This window comes from Alosa sapidissima, chromosome 16, assembly GCF_018492685.1.
Source record: "Alosa sapidissima isolate fAloSap1 chromosome 16, fAloSap1.pri, whole genome shotgun sequence".
Classification (NCBI taxonomy): Eukaryota; Metazoa; Chordata; class Actinopteri; order Clupeiformes; family Clupeidae; genus Alosa; species Alosa sapidissima.
Window position 1 is genome coordinate 22,312,634 of NC_055972.1, and position 23,306 is coordinate 22,335,939.

At 40.3% G+C, this 23,306-nt stretch overlaps 2 protein-coding genes across 12 annotated transcripts in view; both read left to right on the forward strand.

The window, feature by feature from the left end:
• Window positions 1–5,245: 5,245 nt before the first annotated feature.
• Window positions 5,246–7,889, forward strand: yipf4 (Yip1 domain family, member 4). The gene is made up of 6 exons (XM_042066416.1): window positions 5,246–5,509; window positions 6,078–6,231; window positions 6,391–6,562; window positions 7,042–7,119; window positions 7,254–7,367; window positions 7,496–7,889. Exons 1-6 carry the CDS (start codon window positions 5,452–5,454, stop codon window positions 7,631–7,633), a joined length of 714 nt encoding a protein of 237 aa, XP_041922350.1. The 5' UTR covers window positions 5,246–5,451; the 3' UTR covers window positions 7,634–7,889.
• A 1,635-nt stretch (window positions 7,890–9,524) lies between these two features.
• Window positions 9,525–23,306, forward strand: part of birc6 (baculoviral IAP repeat containing 6) — a 129,972-nt gene continuing 116,190 nt past the window's right edge. For all 11 annotated transcript variants that reach the window (XM_042066404.1, XM_042066408.1, XM_042066414.1 and 8 more), the window contains exons 1-3: window positions 9,525–9,941; window positions 18,488–18,669; window positions 22,588–22,725. In XM_042066404.1, the coding sequence (XP_041922338.1) occupies window positions 9,731–9,941; window positions 18,488–18,669; window positions 22,588–22,725 (531 nt within the window). In that variant the 5' untranslated portion in view covers window positions 9,525–9,730. The remainder of the gene's footprint in view (window positions 9,942–18,487; window positions 18,670–22,587; window positions 22,726–23,306) is intronic.

Here is a 23,306-nt window from a genome sequence, read left to right on the forward strand (position 1 = left end):
GAATGAAGAAGGAGCTGGCAGAACATATAAAGGCACTAACAGGAATGCTCAATGCTCATGCAGATAAGAGAAGCAAAATTGGGTACTTATTTAGAGCGTATAGCATCAACTTATCTAAAGACAAGGGACACAAGGGCTCAATAAGGGACAATTTAAGAGATATGCTAATAATACTAATAAACGTTTAATATTTTCTAGGATGCGATTGGTTTGGAGCCTTTAAAGCATGCCGTCATTTGTCATGCCACACTCCTGAAGCAACCTCTGTTGGTAGAGCTACTGCCATTAATAGGCACAACATGGGGGAGTTATTTGATAACCTAAAGTGATGGACAGGTAATCATATGGCTTTGACATGTCAGCCTCAGAAAGACACTCCTGTATACAGGACTCTCTCTCTCTCTCTCTCTCTGTCTCTCTCTCTCTCATACTCTCTCTCCCTCTCTCTCTCACACACACACACACACTGACCAGGAAGCCTGGGAAGGAGAGGGGGAACATAATCTCTAGGTAGTAGCAGTGGCAGAGCTGACATCTACACAACCACATCCAACCACCTAAATCTGCTGTAAACTTCTCTGATCAACAAAACTTTAATCTCATTTCAGGTAGAACTTCCTCACACAAGATCTACAACATGGATGAAACTGGTGTGACAACCGAAAATGACCTTTGATGTGCTCATGTGGCGCAATAGGCTTGTAGAAAATTGGCCTTTGATGTTGTAAAATAACTTTAAATAAACCTAAAATTAGTAATTTTGTATTGAATTTGTCTAGCTTTTATAAAGCATTACAGTGTCTGAGATCAAAATATACTGTTTTACTTCAATAATCAATGGCACAATTTACCCCAATGCATTCTCTTCAAAGGCACAACTTACCCCGCACCGGGGGCAAGTTTTGCCACAAGACCACTTTTTTTCAGAAAGCAATATCTCTTAAATACTATATTTCAGATTGAAAGTGATTGTTCCCAGAGATGCTCCACATCCTGAAATATATGTTCATATTGTAGTTGGAAGCATTACTATCATGGCCTCCCTTTAAAGTCACTTTAAGTAAAAACTGGCACAACTCACCCCACTCTCCCCTACAGACATGTGCAGTGTAGTAGCAGTAACATTATAAGAGTAGGCCTAGTAAGAATAATACAGATATATGCAGTGTATTAACAGAATATATTATAACAAAAACAGAATAAATATGGATATTCAGTATGAACCATAGACAGATATATATGTACAGTACAGCTATACAGTGTGGTAACAGTACCATTGCAGTGCAGAAACAGTAACATCTTAAGAGTAGTAAGAATAAGTGCAGGATGAATAGTATGAAGAGCAGTAGAATATGGCTATGTGTAAGTGTAATTAGTATGGTATGTTAGCCTAGAAATCTTGACGCACCCTAGCGACAGCAAATTACATTGCTACATTTGCAAATTACATTTGCTACATTTGCCTACATTTTAATGTGGGTCTGGCTCGTCAGGCTAATGGTATGTACATTTATAAATAAATATACACTGTGGGTGGGATAGGGTAGTGCAATTTGTCACCCCTGTATTATTTGATACTTCCTTTTGCCAATAAAACAGTCTCAAGAAATTAGACAATACATAGGAAGGAATTTGAGACTTTGGTTATCAACCCAGCAGCAAAGGTGAAAACCAGCCCAAAAAGGATCAAGGATCTTATTTTTATCCCTATAAGGGGACATTTGCAGAAATATCCACACAAACCTCAGCCACACCAATCACAACTGCACCAAAGATGGACAATAAGCCCATTTCACAGTGTCCAGGTGTCCGGCCTCATTGGGTAAAACATCTTCCTGTTTCTGTCTTTCCTGTGGACTGTGCTGTTCCACAGGAAATTGGTACACTGGCGGCATCTTGTGAACTGGGCAAATTAGTACATGGTAAAAACCTAAAAAACATAAAAGCATAAAACATGAAATACATAAAAATACCAAATCTGTTAAAATCACAGAAAAAAGGCCAATAGCTGCTGGGACAAATAAATTCTTGTAGCGATTAGTCTCACATGGATAGGTGTCTTTAGCCTGTTGGGAACAACTTGAACAGGACAAGTGATGGATAGTCAACTAGAATTGTGCAGTCCCTTTTTAGAGTCCTGTCCTTGCACAGCTGGGTGAGGTCCTCCAGGGGTACGTCCAAAAGCCTAGAATGCGCTCTAGAGTGCATTTGCCAGATGTTATGTGATGTCAGACAAGGCTGTCCAAAAGTAAAACGCTTTCCCTTGCTACTTTTGAACACAACCCAGGCCTGTGCCTGAGCTTTTGCTATACAGTTTCACTATGCCTATGTGTTTTTAAGGTTTTATCAGCTGTCAAATGAGAATGTGAGGACAGAGTCAATGAAACAGGAGTAAAACGTTTTCATAATAGTGCAGCAAATGTTTACAGTAAAAGATGCAGGACCAGTCAAACATTTTGACACACAGACTCATTTCAGTTTTTTGCGTTATTTTGACCATTTTTTTACATTGCAGAACAACACTTAAAGGAGAAATCCGGCAATTTTTCAGATCCATTTCTTGATGTCACCGAGTACTGTCTCTACAAAAAAAAAGGAAAGAAAAAAAAAACAATTATTAGCAACCAGGCAACTACAGTGCTACACTCTGGGGGCATGAACATGGGGGCTCTTGAACATGCTACCAGAGTGCACTGAAGCTGCCTGGAAGCTCTAACTGTTGGCTGCAGCAACTTAGGAAAACCGATTGTTTTCAGGTTTTTATTCGTACTGACAGTAATCATGACCTCGAGATCTATAAGAAAGATCACTGGATTTCTCCTTTTAAGTCAAAACTAAGAAATAGAAATTATGTAAAAGAAAAGTGTAAATAAGGCTAAATGCTAAATTGCTGATTTTAATACTTCAAATAGACACTTTTTCCAAGTTTCTCAACCAAATTCAGGTAGCCACCTGAAATGGGTTTCCAACTTGAAGGAGTTCCTATATGTTGAGTTAGCTACTTTTCTTTCACTCATTCTAATCAAACAGCTTGAAGTTGGTTTCCATAATTCCAGTGGCAAAGCTGTCAGGTAAATAGAGAAGAGTACAAAAGATGAACTGTTATACTTTTGATATCTTCGGTATTATTCACCAATAAAGAAACCTGAATAAATGAGTGCATGAGTATGACTATTGACTGTATGCTGGTGGTCCTTGCTGCAAACAGCAAACACCTGAAGGTCAAATGTAAGCTTCCTTAGAGGAAGAGTTTCGGTAAAGTCACTTCTGGCATACGAACAATCAACGCTGGTGCTCCACAGGGATGTGTCATCTCCCCACTGTTCTTCTCACACACTGCATTTCCAAGGACCTAGCTGATAAACTCTGGACATTTGCAGATGATTCTAACTGTCTCACTAAATTGCATTATCCACACTCAATTCTCACTGGTATCTGCTAGACAACAAGTACCAAAACATGATTAGTTCATAGATTTCACATGTAAAATTCATTTTATACAACCCCACCCCCATCTTGCCTGTTCATAATTCTGAGAAATTCTTGAATTGTGTGCATGTGTGCATGTACACGTTTATGTTTATGTGTGTGGGGTGTGTGTGTGTGTGTGTGTGTGTGTGTGTGTGTGTGTGTGTGTGTGTGTGTGCGTGCTTGTGTGTTTGCCTGCGTATGTGTGTTTGTGCATGTGCATGCATGCGTACATATGTCTACTGTGTGAGTATGTGTCATTGTGTCATTACTGTGAATGTATGTGTGTGCGTGTGTATCTGTTTATGCACATGTGTGCACATGGAATGGGTTAACATGACCCCTGGAGGCAAACATACGGAAAAAATTGGTCATCATTGGTCAGATCAAAACAACGATGGTTCCATGCTATCCATGTGGGGTTACATGCCCACTAAGTTTCGTGTACCCCGGTCTTTCAGTGTCCCGGGAATCCTTGTTGGTGTACGGTCACTAAATGTACAAGTAAATTATTTTATTGTAAGGCCCCCCATGAACGAAAGTTCACAAAACTTGGCATGCATTCGGAGGGTGTCATAATGATCCTACACTTTCAATTTCGTGCAGTTTTGACCTTGTCATCCAGAGATATTGTGATGAAAACACCTAATTTTTTGCTTTTTAATTTTTAACTAGGTGGCGCTATACATGAAATAAGTGGTAATGGGATGGGTTGACATGCCCCCTTAAGACCAACATACAAAAAAAGGTGGACCTCCTAGGCCCTACGGTTCTCGAGATATTCACAGAAAACTATCTCCGGCCACCTACAGGCCAGTTGGTGTATAGTAACATAAATGAATTTATTGTGTGGCCCCCCCATGAACGGAATTCGACGAAACTTGGCGTGCATTCAGAGGGTGTCATAATGATCCTACACTTCCAATTTCGTGCAGTTTTGACTATGTTGGGTCACAGATACCTGCGATTACAACACCTCATTTTTACTTTTTTGTGTTTAACTAGGTGGCGCTATACATGAAATGAGTGGTTATGGAATGGGGTGGGGTGGGGTACTTTGGGGTGGGGTACATCCCCCACCAAGTCTCGTCTACCCGGTCTTTCAGTGTCCCGGGAATCCTTGATGGAAATTTGGGTATGCGAAAAAGAAAAAAAAAAAAAAAAATCGCTGCGCGGCGGTCATAATTAAGCTTGAACTTTTGGCTCATGGCTTGCAGTCTGTTCAGGAGCCATATTTACACTTTAACAAGTTTAATCATATCAGCATGATCAAATATTAGATTAGATTAGATTAGTGCAGTCATTGTGCAAGTACAAAGACAACGAAATTCAGTTTGCATCTAACCAGAAGTGCAAAAAAGCAGAGAAGTACAATGTATGCATGAACAACATGTACAGATATGTACAGTGTAGTAGCAGTAACAATATAAGAGTGGTAAGAATAATATAGTGTAGTGCAGTGTATTAACAGAATATCCTATTATAAGAAAAACAGAATAAATGGATATTTAGTATAGAACCATATACAGATATAGGCTACAGTACAGTATGTACAGCTATGTGCAGTACAAATACTGTCTCATAGATTGTGTACAGTCTATGGTAGGCCTACATCTACACTACAGCATTCTCTGCCTTTCTTTGCTCGTTTTCACCTTTTCATTTGAGCTGTGTTGGTGTCTTGTTTTTTTCCATACAGTGAACACTGTCTATGACACTGACGCTAGGTGGCGAGCTTTTTCCGCACCCGTGTGAGGATTTGACGTGTCCCTTTCACTTCCTGCTTCCTATTCATCGGACAGCCTGTTTTGAGGATTGTGGCTGCCGAAATAGGTTGCATTTCGCTAACAGACAATATGGGCTACAAATGACGAAGTTAAATACGGGTTCATGCCAACGGTTCGAACACGTATGCCAAACAACTCATTGACATAATTTGTGTAAATGTAAGTCGTTGGGTAAACAGCTGGCAAGACATCAACGATGCAGTTCTCTCCCACCAACGGAGATTTTACCTTCGTCTCATCGGCTGACGCTGAAGGTAATGTTTCTGTAAGGCCCTAACACTAGACTGCCATTTCAGTATTGTCTCCATGGTTTATCCAGTTTGTGGATTATGTCTTGTCTATTTAAAATAGTTTTCGTTTTTTGCTTTCTGACTTTAGCTTTTGCTACCTTGACAGCCGATTTCACATTCATAGCTAATAGCTAACGTCTAGCCCTCTGGTCTAGCTAGCTGGCTGGCTAGCGTCAGGTAGCTTTTACTGACGCAAGTTAGCTTTGTAGCTAAATGGCTAACTTACTAGGTTGTTTAACTGGGATACAGAAAAAAAAATGTCTTACTATAGTAGTTTTATATCAGTAGTTTTATAGTAGTTGAATATCAGTTTCTTAGGGCTATATTAACATGCATCGGTAGGTGAGGTAGCCAACGTCGTCAGTAAGGCAGAATCTAGCTAAGTACTTTTGCTGTGTGCATATCTAATAAAGCTAAACTTACTTGATTTGAAAGCAACCTTGTATCATTTGCTTTGTGTTGTGCTGTGAAATTATGATTCTAAAAGACATACTATGTGGTTGACCATGAATATTTCCTCCATTGTTCGTAGAGCTCAGCGGCACTATTGATGCTCCAGATATTAAGCTAAATATGGGCAATGATCATGGAAAAGACGCTTATGCCACGACCTTTTTGAGACAGCGAGGGTATGGCTGGCTCCTGGAAGTCGAGGAGGAAGACTCTGAAGACACTAAACCCCTCCTGTGAGTGTGAAGCCTTTCAGTCTATGTTATACTGACTGTTCACAAAGATGGGGAAATGTTACAAAGTCTCTCAGTTTAAGTTTTGACTTTACATTGATTGAAGCGACTTTGACTACTGAGTCACACAAAATGTTTTGACCTGCTGTTTTTCTACTGTAGTGAGGAGCTCGATATTGACCTGAAGGACATATATTACAAGATACGTTGTGTGCTGATGCCAATGCCCTCTCTGGGCTTCAACCGACAAGTGGTGCGAGATAATCCAGACTTTTGGGGACCTCTTGCTGTTGTGTTACTGTTCTCCATGATATCCATTTATGGCCAGTTCAGGGTAAGGAGAATATGTTTACATATGCTTATATACACAAGGATCAGAACTTTGTTTTTGTTGCATCTTAGAATTGACTTGCTATACTCATCATTAACCTAATTTTCTTATGGAATTAGTATTGACATGATTTCAGTGAGTTTCTGAGTACTGAGTACATTTTTGTATATTATTACCCTTAGCTGTCCAAAAAGAGTTGGCTGAAAATGTCAAACTGTTTATAAATCAGAATTTTAGTAGTTTCAAACAAAAGGAAACATACCAATGCAAAGTACACAAGTTTTACACTTAATGTAGATGAGATGAGTTTCAGGTTTATTATTATGTACTTGATAAAGATGCAACATCATTGACCAGTAATTCAATGTACAGAGTAATTTAAATACTATTATTAAGTACACAAATGGCAGTAGTAGCCTAGGTTGTATTAAATATTAAATTAATTGAAAAGATTATGTATTTTAATGGTACATTTTATATAGGTTGTCTCTTGGATCATTACAATTTGGATATTTGGATCATTGACCGTTTTTCTACTTGCAAGAGTGCTTGGTGGAGAGGTAAACATTAACACCAATCTCAGTGAAAATATGACCCATACAGTATCAAATTAACACATGGTATCTAATCCAAATTGTTACATTCCAGTGATTTAATTCAGACATACTGCACAATGCTGATTGTGTTTTGGTAGGTTTCATATGGACAGGTCCTTGGAGTGATAGGATACTCATTGTTGCCACTTATCGTCATAGCCCCTTTGCTCTTAGTCATTGGGGGATTTGATATTGTCTCAACACTAGTAAAGGTGAGTACTATTGATCCATACCTACTCGATTCACCTTTGGAACTCGAGAGTTATTTACACTTGAGTTATTAAAGTTATTAACGTTACAGTAAATATTGCTATTAACATCATGTCTTTACCCCCCCCAGCTTTTTGGAGTATTCTGGGCTGCTTACAGTGCTGCTTCACTTCTCGTTGGAGATGAATTTAAAACGAAGAAGCCTCTTCTCATCTACCCTATATTCCTCCTGTATATTTACTTCCTCTCCCTGTATACTGGTGTCTGATGAGGCACTTTAAATGGACATTCACATGTAGCACCATAGGAAGTGGTGGAGATGGCCAGAAGATTGAGTCCTCCAGGCAAAAGGACATTTTTTTCTTCTACATTACTTTTAAAAAATAACAAGATCATGGTTTTTATTACCCTGTGGACAGACTTGGAAATAGGGGCCGAATTTTTTTTTTGTTGTTGTTGTTGTTGCTATGGTGTTTAAACTCATATGTTTTTTTTTCCACTCAATAAAGCGCCATTGCATTTTATTTGTAAGCCCTTTATTTTTTTTATTTTTATTTTTTTTTTTTTTTTTAAGAACTTTGGCACATCTGGTTTCAGAAAATGTGCAAAAATTGATTGGGGAACACAGTGAAGATGATTAATCTACCCTTTTATTTTTACTTTTAAAAAAAAATCTGTTCAGCTGATTCAGTCAAGCAGACATGACAAGGAAATACATTTTTCTTACTTTGCTTTTTGGGGAGAGGATCGTATTTATGTGACTTAAATTCCAAAATTAAATTCCGGTCTAAATGAGATAACTGGAAGACAGTAGATGTGTAATAAACAATGTCTGCTAATGAATGGTGCCTTTTATTAGTCATACATCCACTAAGGAGGTTATGTTTTTGGTGCCGTTTGTCTGTCAGCAGGATTATGCAAAAATTACCAGGCCAATTTTCATGAAACTTGATGGAGGTGTGTAACGTGGGCCAAGAAAGAACCCATAACGTTTTGCAGATGATTAGAATCATGGGGTGGATCCAGAAATTATTTTTTATGTTTGTTAACATTGTGGCAGAGAGCATTTGTCTTGATGGAGGTCTGCGTTCGCCGAGTGCCCTACTAGTTTTGTATGGTTGTTCAATGGTTTTACTACACGGGTATACATTTTGAGAGACGACAGCCAAAATGTAATCTTTGTTGTATAACATACAATCCTAGATACTTTATACATAGCAGTTTATGTCAAAACAATGTTACAAGTCTCTTGGGAAAAACATACTAGAAAGTGATGTAATATGTATATATATATATATATATATATATATAAATATACTAGAGAGAAAAGGTTACTGAGATTAAAGGATCTTTGTGCAAATATGCTTCTGGAATGTCTTTCCCTCATCCTGTTTTCTTTTAGTGGATCAATATTAAAGCTGTGGTTTAATTAAACAACAATAAAATAGGGTACTAATACTTACAACTAGATTTCAGATTATTGAGGTGTTTTCTTTCCACAATTTTATTCTAATCCTACATTGAGCTGTGGTTGTGGTCATGTCGCTCAAGTCCCTTGCAAATGGCAAGTTTTAAATTTATTCTAAATGTAACCAAAATGACAAATACCACTGAGGAATCACTAAACTACATGTGTGACAATGTTCACCTGCTGTACTGTAGGTCTGTTTATGGGATGGTTTTGGTATTGTATTGCCTTTGTAGGTGGATATATAATGTGTCACTGTCACAACCGGCCACAATCCCGTTTGATTAAGCAGGAAAGAAGGCTTTGATTTATATGTCCTAAATGTGGGAGATAATCCTTGTCACCCTGATTCATTTTATACACATGTGCAAAATCATTCTTTGGAATATATTTTGGAATGTTTTTATTTATATAGAATGTTGGCTACTTCTGTCATTTCTGTGTAGACTGTTGTTTAGGCCTATTCCAGATGGAGGGGGAAAAAAACAAACAATAGCCCTGATTCCACCTCTGCAGATGGGTGCTAGTAGTAGTAAAATATCTGCCTACACCTGGCCTACACACACCACAAACCATCTACAGTGTCACATCCTCCTGTCTGCGTATGTAACGGAGTGCCCCTAGCGGTATGGCGTGAAGTTCCGTAGCCTTTACGCTGTTACGCTAATCCCGTCCACCTAATACAAAATCCATTGAGGTGCGCCCGCAGTTTTCCTAGTATCGATGGTGAATAGTTGCTGCTGCGGCAACGGGAGGAGGAGCAGAAGCCGCGGAAGAAGAGAGCTAGCAGTGGTAGCTAGTACAGCGGAGGTTTGGGATTCGGTTTTTACCTTTTTACTCTGACTTGCACACACAGAGCTCCCTGAAACAGAGCGGGGTTGGGAAAATAAAGTGAAAATGGCGGCCGCGGCCTCGCCGGGCTCCTGCTCGTCCACCTCCTCAGACTGGGTTGTGCTGAGAGACGGTTGCCTGCGTTGCGACGAGGAGGGCCTGCGAAGCCTCTCCTACCATCCGGCCCTCAACGCTATCCTGGCCGTCACAAGCCGGGGGAGTATTAAAGTAATCGACGGCACTTCTGGTGCCATACTGCAGGCCTCGGCTTTGCACGGTAAGTTTCAGATGTATTGCTGGTAGAAAGGAGCTGTTTGTAATGGTGTCATAACACGTTCAAGTTTCTCGACAAGTCAAATGATATTTTTGGGCCTGCTAGCTACGGTTGATTTGTCTGATTGTCAAGTGTTGTCGAAAATAGCATTAAATTTAGCTACTTAGCTTATTTCTGACAAAAGATCGATGTTTAAAACGAAATATTAACTTCGTTTGCACGTTTTTTTCTGTATGTCATGTAAGGAATCCGACTTCACTTACTCAGAGTTCGGGTCGAGGAAGCCTCCTGCTAACGTTAACTGCTATCAAGTAGACCACCGTTCGCTAACGTTAGCTTAAATGGTGAAAAGCTAACCTGGCTAGCCAGCTAGTCACCTGTATGCGGGCTAACCAGGAACGAGTCAGCCCGCACTTCACATTACTGCCAAACGCCATAATCCTACAGAGTCCAGAGTCCAATATTTCACCAGCTAACATTAGATGAATTTATTTTGCACCTCAGATGTTAACATATTAGCTAGGTAAGACTCAACTAATGTGGACTTCAAACATTGTTAAAGGTTTCGTGTTTTCTTACACAAGGCAATGATGACTGGCTAGCTAAGTTAGCTGCCTTGATCCTGAACTGACGTTAACGTTGGGGATAACGGCAACATTAGCTAACGAATGTTATTCGTCGTGTGTGCGTCCTGTGTCAACATAACTAACATATGTGATATGTACTTGCTAGCGATAACTAGGTTAGGGATTGCACTCTGGTGACGGCTACCGTCATTTAGCAAGGCTGTTATGATTGGTCTAACGTTAGCACAACACCTCTTGACAAGGAGTCTGTTATGTTGTTGGGTAACGTGAACCTGAACTGTTACACTCACAGGCTAGGTTGTAGTGTTAATCCAACTAGTTCTAGCCTCTGTAAACGCATTGTAACGTTATTAAAGTGCATGTGTGTGCTAGCTAGCAATGTATCAGTAGGTACCCTAGTCAGATGTTAGGGCTGACATTAACCCCACATTTAACATTAAGGCAGATTGTCGTTGTGGGCGGCCTTTATCAGCTACCTGACAGTTCTTATTCATACAAGGCTGCGGTGCTGCTGGGAATGTCTGTTCAGATGAATACAAAATTATGTTGGATTGAAAATGTAATATGGTGTTTTGCCTGTCTGGATAGAGTAGCATGTGATCACAACTGTAACCATATCGCATGTTATATAAATATCAATGTTACTGCATTTTTAAATGCACGGTTGAGTAAGATTATTTCATTGATTTACGCAGAGAAAGCTAACTGCCAGCGCTCCACTTTCTCACGTCTATTGAACACCCCTCATCAACTTACCCGTTTTATATGTGCACCATCATGGTCACATGCCTGTAATAGGTGCTGTGAAAGTGCTGTTCCGTTCTTAGGAAAATGCCTTGGGCCATTCATGCATGCTTTCTCTAGCATTTTGTATTATCTGAAGTAGTCGGTCAGTTTTACTTAAACACACACACACACACACGCACGCACGCGCGCGGTTCAGGCCAAGCCTTTGGACAGCACAGTCCAAAAAATAAAATGGGCGTTATCAATCAAGGTCTTCTAATGGGTGTTGAGTCACCTTATGTCTGCCTACTTGTATTCATTAATGCTGCTATAGAACATGAGTCCAATGCCATTGTGATTTCATGTAATACAGGCTGTTTAGCCTATAATTTACTGGAATGCCACATAGTTAATATGGATAACAGTTAGTCATCCACATTCATGCTCATCAAAACATAAAGGTCTTCACTTTCTTCAAAGACCACCAAACCAAAACAATGTGTCGTGACCCAAACCAATCACTGAGCAGATCACCTACAAATGGCAAAATATGTTTTTGTGTGCATGCAAGTAGCTGTGTAGTTGCTTTATACCAGTCACACCTGCAATAAATTGTAGTTGCCTGTGTTTAGCTTCTAGGCTGTTAGTTGTGTTGTAGTTATTGTTAGAATATCTTGTGCTCCATTCCACAGCTCTCAAATGGCTCCTGTCCTTTTCTATTTTTTCTTGTGCCAGACCAATACATTGATTTTTAACTATTCTGCTTTTGTGGCTCTGTGCTCACTTTCCTCCATTAAGGTACTTTGGGTCTAATCTGTCCGCTATTTTTACATGTTTTTGGTGACAATTTTTCATTGCATAAATGAGCTCAACATGGCCATTAAGTTCCATCTATGCTAGTGATTGATAACCTCAAAATAAAATTATGGTCACCACAATAATAGTGTTTGTCTGGCTGTAAGCCAAATTGTGTTGCTAACACTGGAAGAAAAGCATCAGAGCTTAATTGACAACTCTCAGAGAAAACTATGACCACTTGTTGTAATGTGATGCCCTGTTGTTAATGTACGTCACATTAAGCTCCTCAACTTTGTGATTAAATGAACGAGTGACTGAGAAGACGTGCTCTCAAGCTTTGCATTTTATGTTCAATCCAGTTGCCGCCCAGTGGCTCAAATGACACATCAAAATGATGTATGTAGCTACTTAAGTGTGTTTCAATTGTGAGATCACTGTGCTATAGTGTGATAATAGATTATAACACATTAAAATAAGCTTACTTGATCTGTCAATGGTTTGCCTGATGAGCTAGGGCAGATGGGTAGAAGTACACATGTCCCAGTTGCATCAAGCTCTTATTTAGTTGTAGTCTGCTTGCTCTCTTTATCATTTTGTCAACATCTGTGTTTCCCAGGTGACAAGTTGTAGCAAATAACCATTTAAGACCTCTGAAAATATTTGATTTTGAATGGATAGCACTTAGTGCTGTTTCTCAATTACGCCATCCTTCAAAATATATGGGTGTACTGCAGCATCAAAATATAACCAAATTGGGAAAGAAAGTAAATATTTTTTCAGAAAATAGAGTAGTATGAACAATATATTATGTACAGATCTTATGTAACATACCAAATAATCTTTCTGCAATAGTTTGAAAGGCAATATTCTATAGAAAATAGAAGACACTGGGCCCTAACTGAAATGTTGGGCAAAACGTAAAGTCTGAAATCTAGCTAAAGCTTACTTAATAGCTGTACAAAATCTATTTGCAAATTTAACTGATTGGGGGGAAAAACGCAGCTAATGACTTAGATGATTGGTTAGATGACTGTTTAGTTTATGCAGGTGAGTAGCCTAAAACAAAGAACAATTGATAAATAAATGAATATGATGGGCTACAAATGAACAGAATGTGCTACTCACACACTCAATATATTTGCACCAGTTTCAGGATACATCTGTGATGCATCATTTTGTAGGCAGGGGCTACTGAAGTTTGAAGATCTAATTCGAAATAGAAAAAATAAATGCATAATTTTGGTTGTATGGTGTATAGATAGAGATAGACACACCAAAACTTTGTCTACGAGGTGGTGGCAATAAGAAGATGATGTCACAAACTCTGGCTCCAAATGTATATTTTATTGGATAATGTTTTGGCCGTTAGGCCTTATTTAGATTCAATGCCCAGTGTATGGTGCCATAATGTAACTTACAAAGTCAATAATTATACGCAGTGATTGAGACTGTAGCCCAGGGGTCGGCAACCATTACTATCAAAAGAGCCATTTTTGACCAGAAATAATAATAAAAAACGTTCTGTGGGTCACAACAATATTTAAGCCCTTTAAATTGAAGTAGTCCTTAGCCTATTGGTCTGTATTAGCTTTTCAACATTACCTGAATCAAGGGTTAGCATTTTCTGTTTCTAAATAATTGACTTGCTATGTAAGCATGTAACAACCATGACAAAGTTGTCCAATTGTAATGTTCCATGGCAATTTCTTTGTTTCCCTGAGGATCACATTCAACTTAAGCTTGAATTTCCCCTTGGGGATCAATAAAGTATCTATCTATCTATCTCTATTCTATTCTATTCTATTTAAACTACAAGTAAAAAATGAAAATGAAATTTCATGGCTGAAGTGTAATTTCATCCATGGGGGGGGGGGGGGGGGGGGGGGTATAAAATAACATAAATGAATTTATGTGTACTTTTAGTGACTACACCCATTGGCCTGTAGGTGGTAGTGTCGAGCAAAGGGTTGCTGGTAGAGGATGTTGAGGAGAGGAGCTGCAAGGCAGGACTCACACACACTCTTACAAACACACACACACACACACACACAAACACATGTGCACACATACATACACGCACACACACACACATACATCCACATGGACATACACGTACACACATAAATACACACACAGGCACGCACACACACGCACACATGCACACACGTCGCATACATACACACATGCACGCACACACACACACAGGCACGCACATCGATATTGGCAAGTATAACGGCTGATAAATTATTTTAAATTATTTCGATAAAGGAAAACCGAATATTGATCCTTCATTTAGGCTGCATTTTCAGTATTGGCGTTATGTAGTTTGTCCACCAGATGGCGCAGCGTGTTGCTGCAAGACACGCATGCATTACTTGACTTGGTTCCACTTCATTTCCGAATCCGAAAACGACAACGGAACGGTAGCTAACGGTTTCACAGCTTTGTGGCTTGTGTATTCATGGTAGGATGATTTTCATGTGAAATGTAATTCCCATTGCTTCCTGCTGAAATAAGCCGAAATAAACCTGAGAATGTTTATCGGACATGCTGGTAGGGGCAGCCGTGGCCTACTGGTTAGCTTCGGACTTATAACTGGAGGGTTGCCGGTTCGAACCCCGACCAGTAGGCACGGCTGAAGTGCCCTTGAGCAAGGCACCTAACCTAACCCTCACTGCTCCCCAAGCGCCACTGTTATTGCAGGCAGCTCACTGCGCCGGGATTAGTGTGTGCTTCACCTCACTGTGTGTTCACTGTGTGCTGAGTGTGTTTCACTAATTCACGGATTGGGATAAATGCAGAGACCAAATTTCCCTCAAGGGATCAAAAGAGTATATATACTTATACTTACTTTGGTTTTTACTGCAGGTACGTTAATCTTACACCAGCTTAATGTTATATCCATAGGTAAAATAACATTAACGTTAGCATTGGGTGAGTGATGGAGGCTAGTTGATGTAACATTATTTGTGACACAAACTCGGTTATACAGAGCAAACTGATAGCAGCACTGTAATTGTCACTTTCGACTGTCATCCCATTGTTCATTGATCGTGACTATACTGACAAGAGCTAAATTAGTTAGCCACAACAATAACCTGCCTACGATGCATTCTAAACACCGGGCTAGGACATTTCTGCTTGCTAAATAGGCTTTTTTGCTGTTGACTTGCTCACAGTCCTTGGTGGCCCTGTCAGTGCTTTGTAAAAGGTTGCATGAAGACCACAAAAAGTCTACACAAAATAAATGTAAGCATCTATGCTAACATTAATTCCCCAAACACCCACTAGACTGCTCCCTAGTTTCAGTCTTCAATTTTTTGCATTTTAACAAAGGTGTTTCAAGTATCCTTACTTGAAACACCTTTGAAAAAAGAGCATGCAGTGTTTCCCCTACAATGTATTCAGCAGCGGCGCAGCCGCTCCTGGATTTCAAGCGCCGCTGCAAAAAAGTTGCCTAATAAAAAAAAAAAAGAAAAAAAAACTGAATTGAATTGAACTTAAAGAACAGCTGCAGTTCGTTCAGGTTTGATGTCAACAAATAATAGTAGGCTACGTCAGTCAGGGATTCCACAGGAAATCACGTTTGTTTGTGTTTATGTGTAAGTTTATTAGCAGACGCAATTTTGTGCAAAAAAACGTAGCCTACATTCTGTTAACCAAGGAACCAAATTAAATACGCAAAAAAATACGAAAAAAAAAAAATTCTAGGGGAAACTGGCATGGTTTAGGCTACAAGGGCTAAAAGTAAAGTAACTGATCAAAATGTTTTGCTTGCATAAAGGGAGAGGCATTAAGTATAAACTACTCACAATGTACTATACACCCCTTTATTTCTCAAAAAGATAAATTACTGTATATGAAGAGCCTTTCATTAGGGACCTAGATAGTTAGGTCTATTCAATGTCCCACTTCGACAAATATATCAATTATCAGTTTTTGAAAAACTCTGTAGCGGCCTTCAAAATCCCATATCGGTCAGGCTCTATAGGAGATGGAGACAAATTGACACACGCATCCACACGCATGCTAACATCCACACAGGCACACACTCACACACACATAGGCACACACACACCACACACACATACATACACACACAGGCACGCACTCACACACACATAGGCACACACACAGGCACACACACACCACACACACCACACACACATACATACATACACACACACACACACAAGCACACACACACGCATGCTCACAGGCACACACACACACACAGGCATGCACATACAAGCACACATTAAAGTTGCAAGAGTAGGTGATGGACTGGGAGATGGAGACAAATTGACAAGCGTGATTCATTTTTGCGAAAAGGATGAAGAGGACTGAGCGGTGGTCATATTTTGTACCGCTATACGGTACATCTAATTTTATTTATTTGTGCTTGCACTCATCTCTGTGTAAAGCCTGTTTGCAAGTGAGATCCAGACAAGGCTGCCATTGTTATGTGGCATTAAGTAAGACAAATGCATTATCAATAGGAGACGTGAATCGTGGACCACTAATCACAAACAGTTTTAAAACAATATCAGGGAAATCTTTCTAGCTTGTGTAAGGGTCAGTACCCTATATCCATATATAGCGCATGATACTGTCTCTCCACCTGAAAAGCATCGTCTCTGTTCAATGCTAGCAATTAGGCAGAAAAAGAGATGGTCATATTTGCGGTCTATTTGCCTGGCACAGAGATTACATTCTGCATAGTGCGTAGTCCTGCTGAGTCAAAGGGCTGTGGCCAGTTCACAGTGAAATAACATTACGTAATCCTGGGAGCCAGACTGGGAGCAACCAGGATTGTCCCAAAACAAAACAACTGTTGTTGATGTTTGTTTTGTGTACACAGACACACAGACCACCCCCCCCCCCCCCCACCCCCCAGAGCATACATTGATTTTGCGAAATTTCTTCAGCTATGAGGTTAATACACGGGGGCAGTTAATATGGTATGTATGTATGTATATATATATATATATATATATATATATATATATATATATATATATATATATATATATATATATATTTAACTTGCATAAAACATTGTCCTGTGGTTTATACACAATGCGGCTAATACTCAGGAAATTACTGTATCTTCTGGATTACGTGCAGAAAATGGAGAGTATGAGTTTTGCTGGCAAATGCATTAGGACAGGAAAAGATCTATCATACTTCCTGAATGGACTCCGGTAGGCGGGGTATGTAAATAACCTTAATGATGTGGTATGTTTTAAGGTTTCTGGAACTGTACGATTTTATATCAATGATCTGCGCATATCATTTGCTTAGTTTTTAGGTTTCATGTAAATATCCCAAACTGTAGAATTGTAAAGTGACTGTGACCTGTATTCTGAAGGTTGCTATGCCGGACCTGTGCTCAAGGCTAGTGTAATAACTGTAATCGTCCTCTGTGGTGCCCTGATTCATTGAATGCACGTCTTGGCTCTGTGGTTAGGCTTTATCCTGTGAGATCATTCTCTCAGGAAAGGTACTGTAGAAAGGCAGGGGGAGGATTGTGGAAGGGGATATTTTACTTGATGAGGATCAGATCATCTGTAGTTATGTGGAGAGGTGACTATTTTAGATAACCTTCCTTAGTATTCTCTGTGTAATCGACGTGTGAGTGATATCATGTCCTATCACGAGGAAAGACATTTAGATGTAAATATCTGCTGACAGAAAGTGTCAAGAATCTTTACAAGAGGATTTATTGGTCTTCTAATGCTGCCCATACACCAGACCACTTTGAAAAGATTTGGAAAAGACCTTTAAAAGACTGAAATCTGACGCCCCTCACATCTCACAGATTTGTGTGAAATATTTTTGGCAGGTCATTTGGCTATACAGCTGTTCTGTCAGGTGAAATGCTAATAATATAATATAGCTGCATGGCTGTACCCAATTTGCCCCTTCCTGTTTGGCTTTGGAGTGAGCTTACTTATTGTTTTTGATATTGTCTATGAGACTATTTACATGAGCCAAGAGGGAAAGACACAATGTCGTAACGTCAGGAAAAGACTGTCTTAAAACAGTCCAGACTGTCACCTTACACTAAACGCAATGTCTGAATAGATCAGTGTCTTGATGACATCTTGTTTAAATTGACAATGTGGTGGGTAAACCAATTATGCTTCCTTGATTCCCTTTTCTCTTGAGTGATATGTGGTGCACTGCACACGGGTGTCAATAGTATAATCAAAGTATAAAATATTATATTGTCCGATGTGGGTAGGAATGGGAGGGGGCCAGAAGTGGGAGGGATAAAGAGTATTTAATGTATATGATTTATCTGTATTGGTGTTGGAGACTATTTCTTTCAAATACGATGACTACCAAAAATGAGTAGCACATATTTGTTTTTGTATATTGTTGTTGTAGCATTTGCTAACTCCCTCCCTGCTCCTTCATTGCTCTTGCTCACAGCTAAACCCGGGGGACGTGTGAGGTGTCAGTACTTCCCGGCGGTGGACAAGGTCCTGTTTGTGGATGACTACGCGGTGGGATGTCGGAAGGACCTGAATGGCATCCTGCTTCTGGACACGGCGCTCCAGGCCCCGGTCTCCAAACCGGAGGACATGGTCCAGCTGGAGCTGCCGGTTACCGAGGTAAGGCTCTCCTCAAGATCCCCCACACCTCATCACCTAGCCTGTCTATCTGAAATCACCCCCCCCCCCCCCCCCCCTCCAACCCAATACCCCTTTAATATCAGGCTAATCTGGTTCTCATCCCTCCCTCAATCTTCTTACCATTCACCTTCCATTCTACACCAGCCCCCAAATTCCATTGTAAATGTCGAGAGACCGGGCTAGCATTATCACTCCATGGTGCCGTCATTAGAAGCACTCCCTTTTTGCATGACCCAGAAAATTGTGGTTGTTAGGACAACCACAACCTTGCCCTCACCTTTACCATGTGTGAGGCTGCTGAGTATTGCTTGTGCCCTTGTCTGCTCTCAGGGCTCTCAAGTCCTTGATCACAGATTGATAGCGTATTCACATGAGCTTGGTAAATGGCTGGACCATAAAGCCGTCTCTATACGCCACTGGGCTTTAGCCAAGTGGCAGCTAAGCTTGTTGCTGTTTAATGATCTCATCGCACAGGGTTTACTTCAGCCTTAACATAGGGATCACATAACCGGTAAAGACAAAGGAGACGCCACTGTAATGTAGACAAACTGGTCCACCTCAGGCTCGTTTGGAACAGGGAAATGACAGAGAAGCGTGCCGCTCCCTGCCATGTAAGGCGGGTACTTAAGCCAGCGTTTGGGGACGCACAAGCACAGGAACATATCTCGAAGAGGCGCTGCGCTCTGCTTCTAGTCAGCATCAGCCCTGAAATAATTCATGATGCATATCTTTTTTACCCTCTTCGTTTAGCTTTCTCCCACTGTCTTCCATCTTTTTTTCCCCATATTTTATTATGGGTCGTGACAACAGTTATGCTGGGTATCCAACATGGTTTCCCTGCCTTATTAGTCAGTGTTGCCTTGAGTAATGTTTGAACTCCATGACCTGTCGCTTTTTCCTGCTTTGAAAAGGAAAGGCTGCCTTACAGTGCATTGGTTTGAATGCAGCAATATCCTTTGTTGCTAGATTTGATGATGGTACATGTATGGTAAAAGATCTGGTAGGACTTCCAGACTTAAAATAGCTCTTGAAAAATGGCATGCGGCATGTTCCTTATGTAGTCTAATATTAGTCTTTGGTAAACCTTTTTTAGTCCCAGCTTACATCTAGATGGGCACTTGGAGAGCACGGAGCTTTTCCTATCTCACAATGTTAAAGAAAAGTATTTTCCTATAAAAAAAAAAAAAAAAAACCTTTCTCATTAAAAAAAGAAAATAAGAAAAAAGTTTACTCCAGAATGTAAAGCTTAAGTTTGTAGCATCTAGTGGTGAAATGGCTGACGTACATCTCATTGAATACCACTCCAGTGTGAAAAAATATGGTGGCCGTCAAGTTGAATAAAAACACAGAAGGCCCTTTCTAGGCCCAGTGTTCTGCTTGTCATTTCTGGGCTACTGTAGTGAAATGATGACGCAACATGGTGGATCGGAAAGTAAAGAGCTCATTCTAAGCTATTTTGATTAAATATTTCAAGCCATTTTTTGTCTCAATAATTTTGAGAAACTGATTTTAGGGTTATCATGAGCTGTAAGCTGTAATCATCAATATTAAAACAAAAAATGGCTTGAAATATTTCACTTTATATCTAATGAATCTAGACTATATGAAGGACTCACTTTTTGAAAGAAATTAGGGGGAATAAAATGAATTTTTTGAGATCCACCTGTAGGCTACATGTCATTCTGCATTACTTCAAGTGTTCATATGCAAGCAAATGATGTGCATGGCAGTACTTCCTGGCAAACACTGTTCTATTGTAAATGATTATGACCCTCCCATATAATCTTTATTGATTGTAGAATTAACAGATTGAACAGAAAGAGGTCTGACGTGTGTGTGTGCGTGTGTGTGCGCGTGCGTTAAGGTTGCTGAGGCTCTCACGTGACCCCCCCCCCCCCCTCACCCCCACCCCCACCCTTTGCTATGCGTTAGTTACGTTCTGACGTGTAGCGGGGGTTATCCCAGTTAGTCACTGTCTCAACCTTTAAACACACTTGTGCCCTGAGACACTACCTGCTCACACTACCCGCCTTAGCCAGCCGAAGCCTTTTGATGTCATGAGCCTGCAGTCAGAAGGTGCTGTGCTCGCTCTGTATATGTGCATAATACATAGTCAAGCTTTTGTCATGTGGGCTGGTTAATGTGTCTTCATCAACCTTACCCCTCCTCCCCCCAGGTCAGAAGGCTGTTATCTGTGCAGCTTGTTGCTGAATAGGTGCTCTTTGTTTGATGTACTAATCTGTAGTAAAAATAGGAGTTGTTCAGGCTGTGTTTACAGCTGTAAATGGCAGCTTTAAATTTCAGTGAAAGAAAAAAGGTGTGGTGGTGATTATGTGCTGTTGTCATTTGTAGCCATTTGAACCAGTGACAAAATAAATAGACATTGTGGAGTTGATCTGCTTTCTCACCCTTGACTGTATTCTTATGGGTGTGTTTGTGGGAAGATGTGGGCATAATGTTGTCCAAACACCATTCCCATCTAAGCCCTTAGGGAAGCCCTCTCCTCTCATGTGCTCGGGGTGGAAACAAACATAATCCCAATCATTATTCATCAGCTCTGCATAACAAATGGCATGCTTCCCTTCTGGATGCGAGTTTCTAGCGGTTCAAAGACTGTGTAGATTTGGATGGACCCACCCTCTATGTCGGAGTAGTGTTACTTGTTTATTTTGACCACACTACAGTATGTATTGAAGAGGAGTGTTTCTGTAGGTCATAGCATGCACATGTCCAATCCTCACAGGTTCCTTGTGAATGACCCTAAACAATGAGAGAGGGAGGTTTGTGAAAGATCACCTTGTAAGGCTGTGGGCTGTTTAATTGTTTGTTTAGGCAAGCTAGTAAACCATTTCTAACCTTAGGTGCGTTAAAATTTGCAAACATGGGCGAACGCCTTGAGTTTTTGATGAACGTTTGCAAACACTCGCAAACAGTCTGAAGAGGTAGTTCTTCGAACATACAGTGGAGCTGGACGCGAGCTTGACGAAGATAACAATACAGTTACCGTTACAATGGAATGTTGACACCAAATCGTTCAAATGTAACGGTTCAGAGAAAACATGTTAGCCACAAACATTTGCCAATGTTTGGCGAATTTGAACGGACATCTTATCATAATGTTTGGGTACACCATAATCCATCTGTTTTTTTTATTAATTCCTGGACACTCATCTTTGTCTTCCATTTTCTACTTCAATTTACCTCACATGAAGAGTTGCACCATATTGAATCATTCCTATCCCCTTTTAGAGATTGGTCAGGATTGGTGGATTCCCCATGAGGCCGCTGTGAGCTATTGCCTGCTAGACTGTGCGGCGGTGCAATCATTAAAGAAGCCTGGTGACTGCACCAATAGTTTCCTTTGTCTGAGGCAGACCTAGCAATAGAATATGTTGGGTAATATTTAAGGGTAATGGCCCTGCTTGTGCTTTGTTTTTTCATCCGTCACCTGTAGATGCCGGTGTCTAGCCAGGAGGTTCTTTACAATGAGTGAAGAGAAATTTAGAAATTCGTAAATGGACAGATTGGTGTGAATCCAGAGGTTGTCATGGCGATCTTAGTTTATTGATTCAGTTTATTTTAATGCAGTTCAAAACATGTTACCATAACGTATTGGTGATTTGAAGCCCTACGTTTTTGCATTTCAGTTTTTCACTAGGTGGCGCTACACCAACAACAAAATGTTGTAATCAAAAAACAAAAACAAAAAAAAAACACTGACAACCTACGTGACCATGCTGCACTAGCGGAGCTCACAATGAGACGAGGCTCTGCTGTACCTCTTGATATACCTGCACTTGGAACATGTATTGTATGTCCATGTTTGCTCTACCTGCAGCTGCAATGCCCATGTCTGTTGTTTTTGTGATGTTTACCTCTGATGTGTTTGTTTCACAGGCTCAGCAGATTCTCTCAGCATGCCTGGAGAAAGTGGATGTGTCCAACACCGAGGGATACGACCTGTTCCTCACCCAGCTCAAAGAGGGCCTGAAGAATACCTCACATGAGACGGCCGCCAACCACAAAGTGGCCAAGGTGAGGACCGCCGCTGCTGCTGCTGCTGCTGCTGCTGCTGCTGCTGCTACAGCTTCTTAAAGCCCTTGAATCTTTGCCATTGTCTTGGTGGCGGCACCAAGACACCCTGTTACGAGTTGATGAACCACTGAAACGATTTTGGAAACATTATTTTAATGTATAAAAAACTCTTTGGTGTTGCTTTAAGTAAATATACTGATGGTTCGGTCAAATACTGTGGAGGGTAGTTTCTCAGGGATTTTTGGAAAAACATCTTGGTTGTAATTATTTTGTTTTTAGGTATTTTATTACCCTTGTACTTTTGTTCAACGTTTCAAAATGGTTTCAGTGCTATACTACTGAGCTATGGACAATATTTTGTCTAGACAGCTGGGCCATGAGAGGGCAGCGAGAGCATTACAGGGCATAGTTTATTAATGAAGTAAATCTGCATAAATTTCATTGCCCATCTGTAGTAATCAGTAGTCCTATACGTCATTGCCTGACATCAGTATTCCTGGAGAAATTAAATCCATTGCTGTTTTCTATTTAATTTATCTGTTGGACTGCTCTTGTTAGACCCCCAGAGTCCCAGTTTGTGA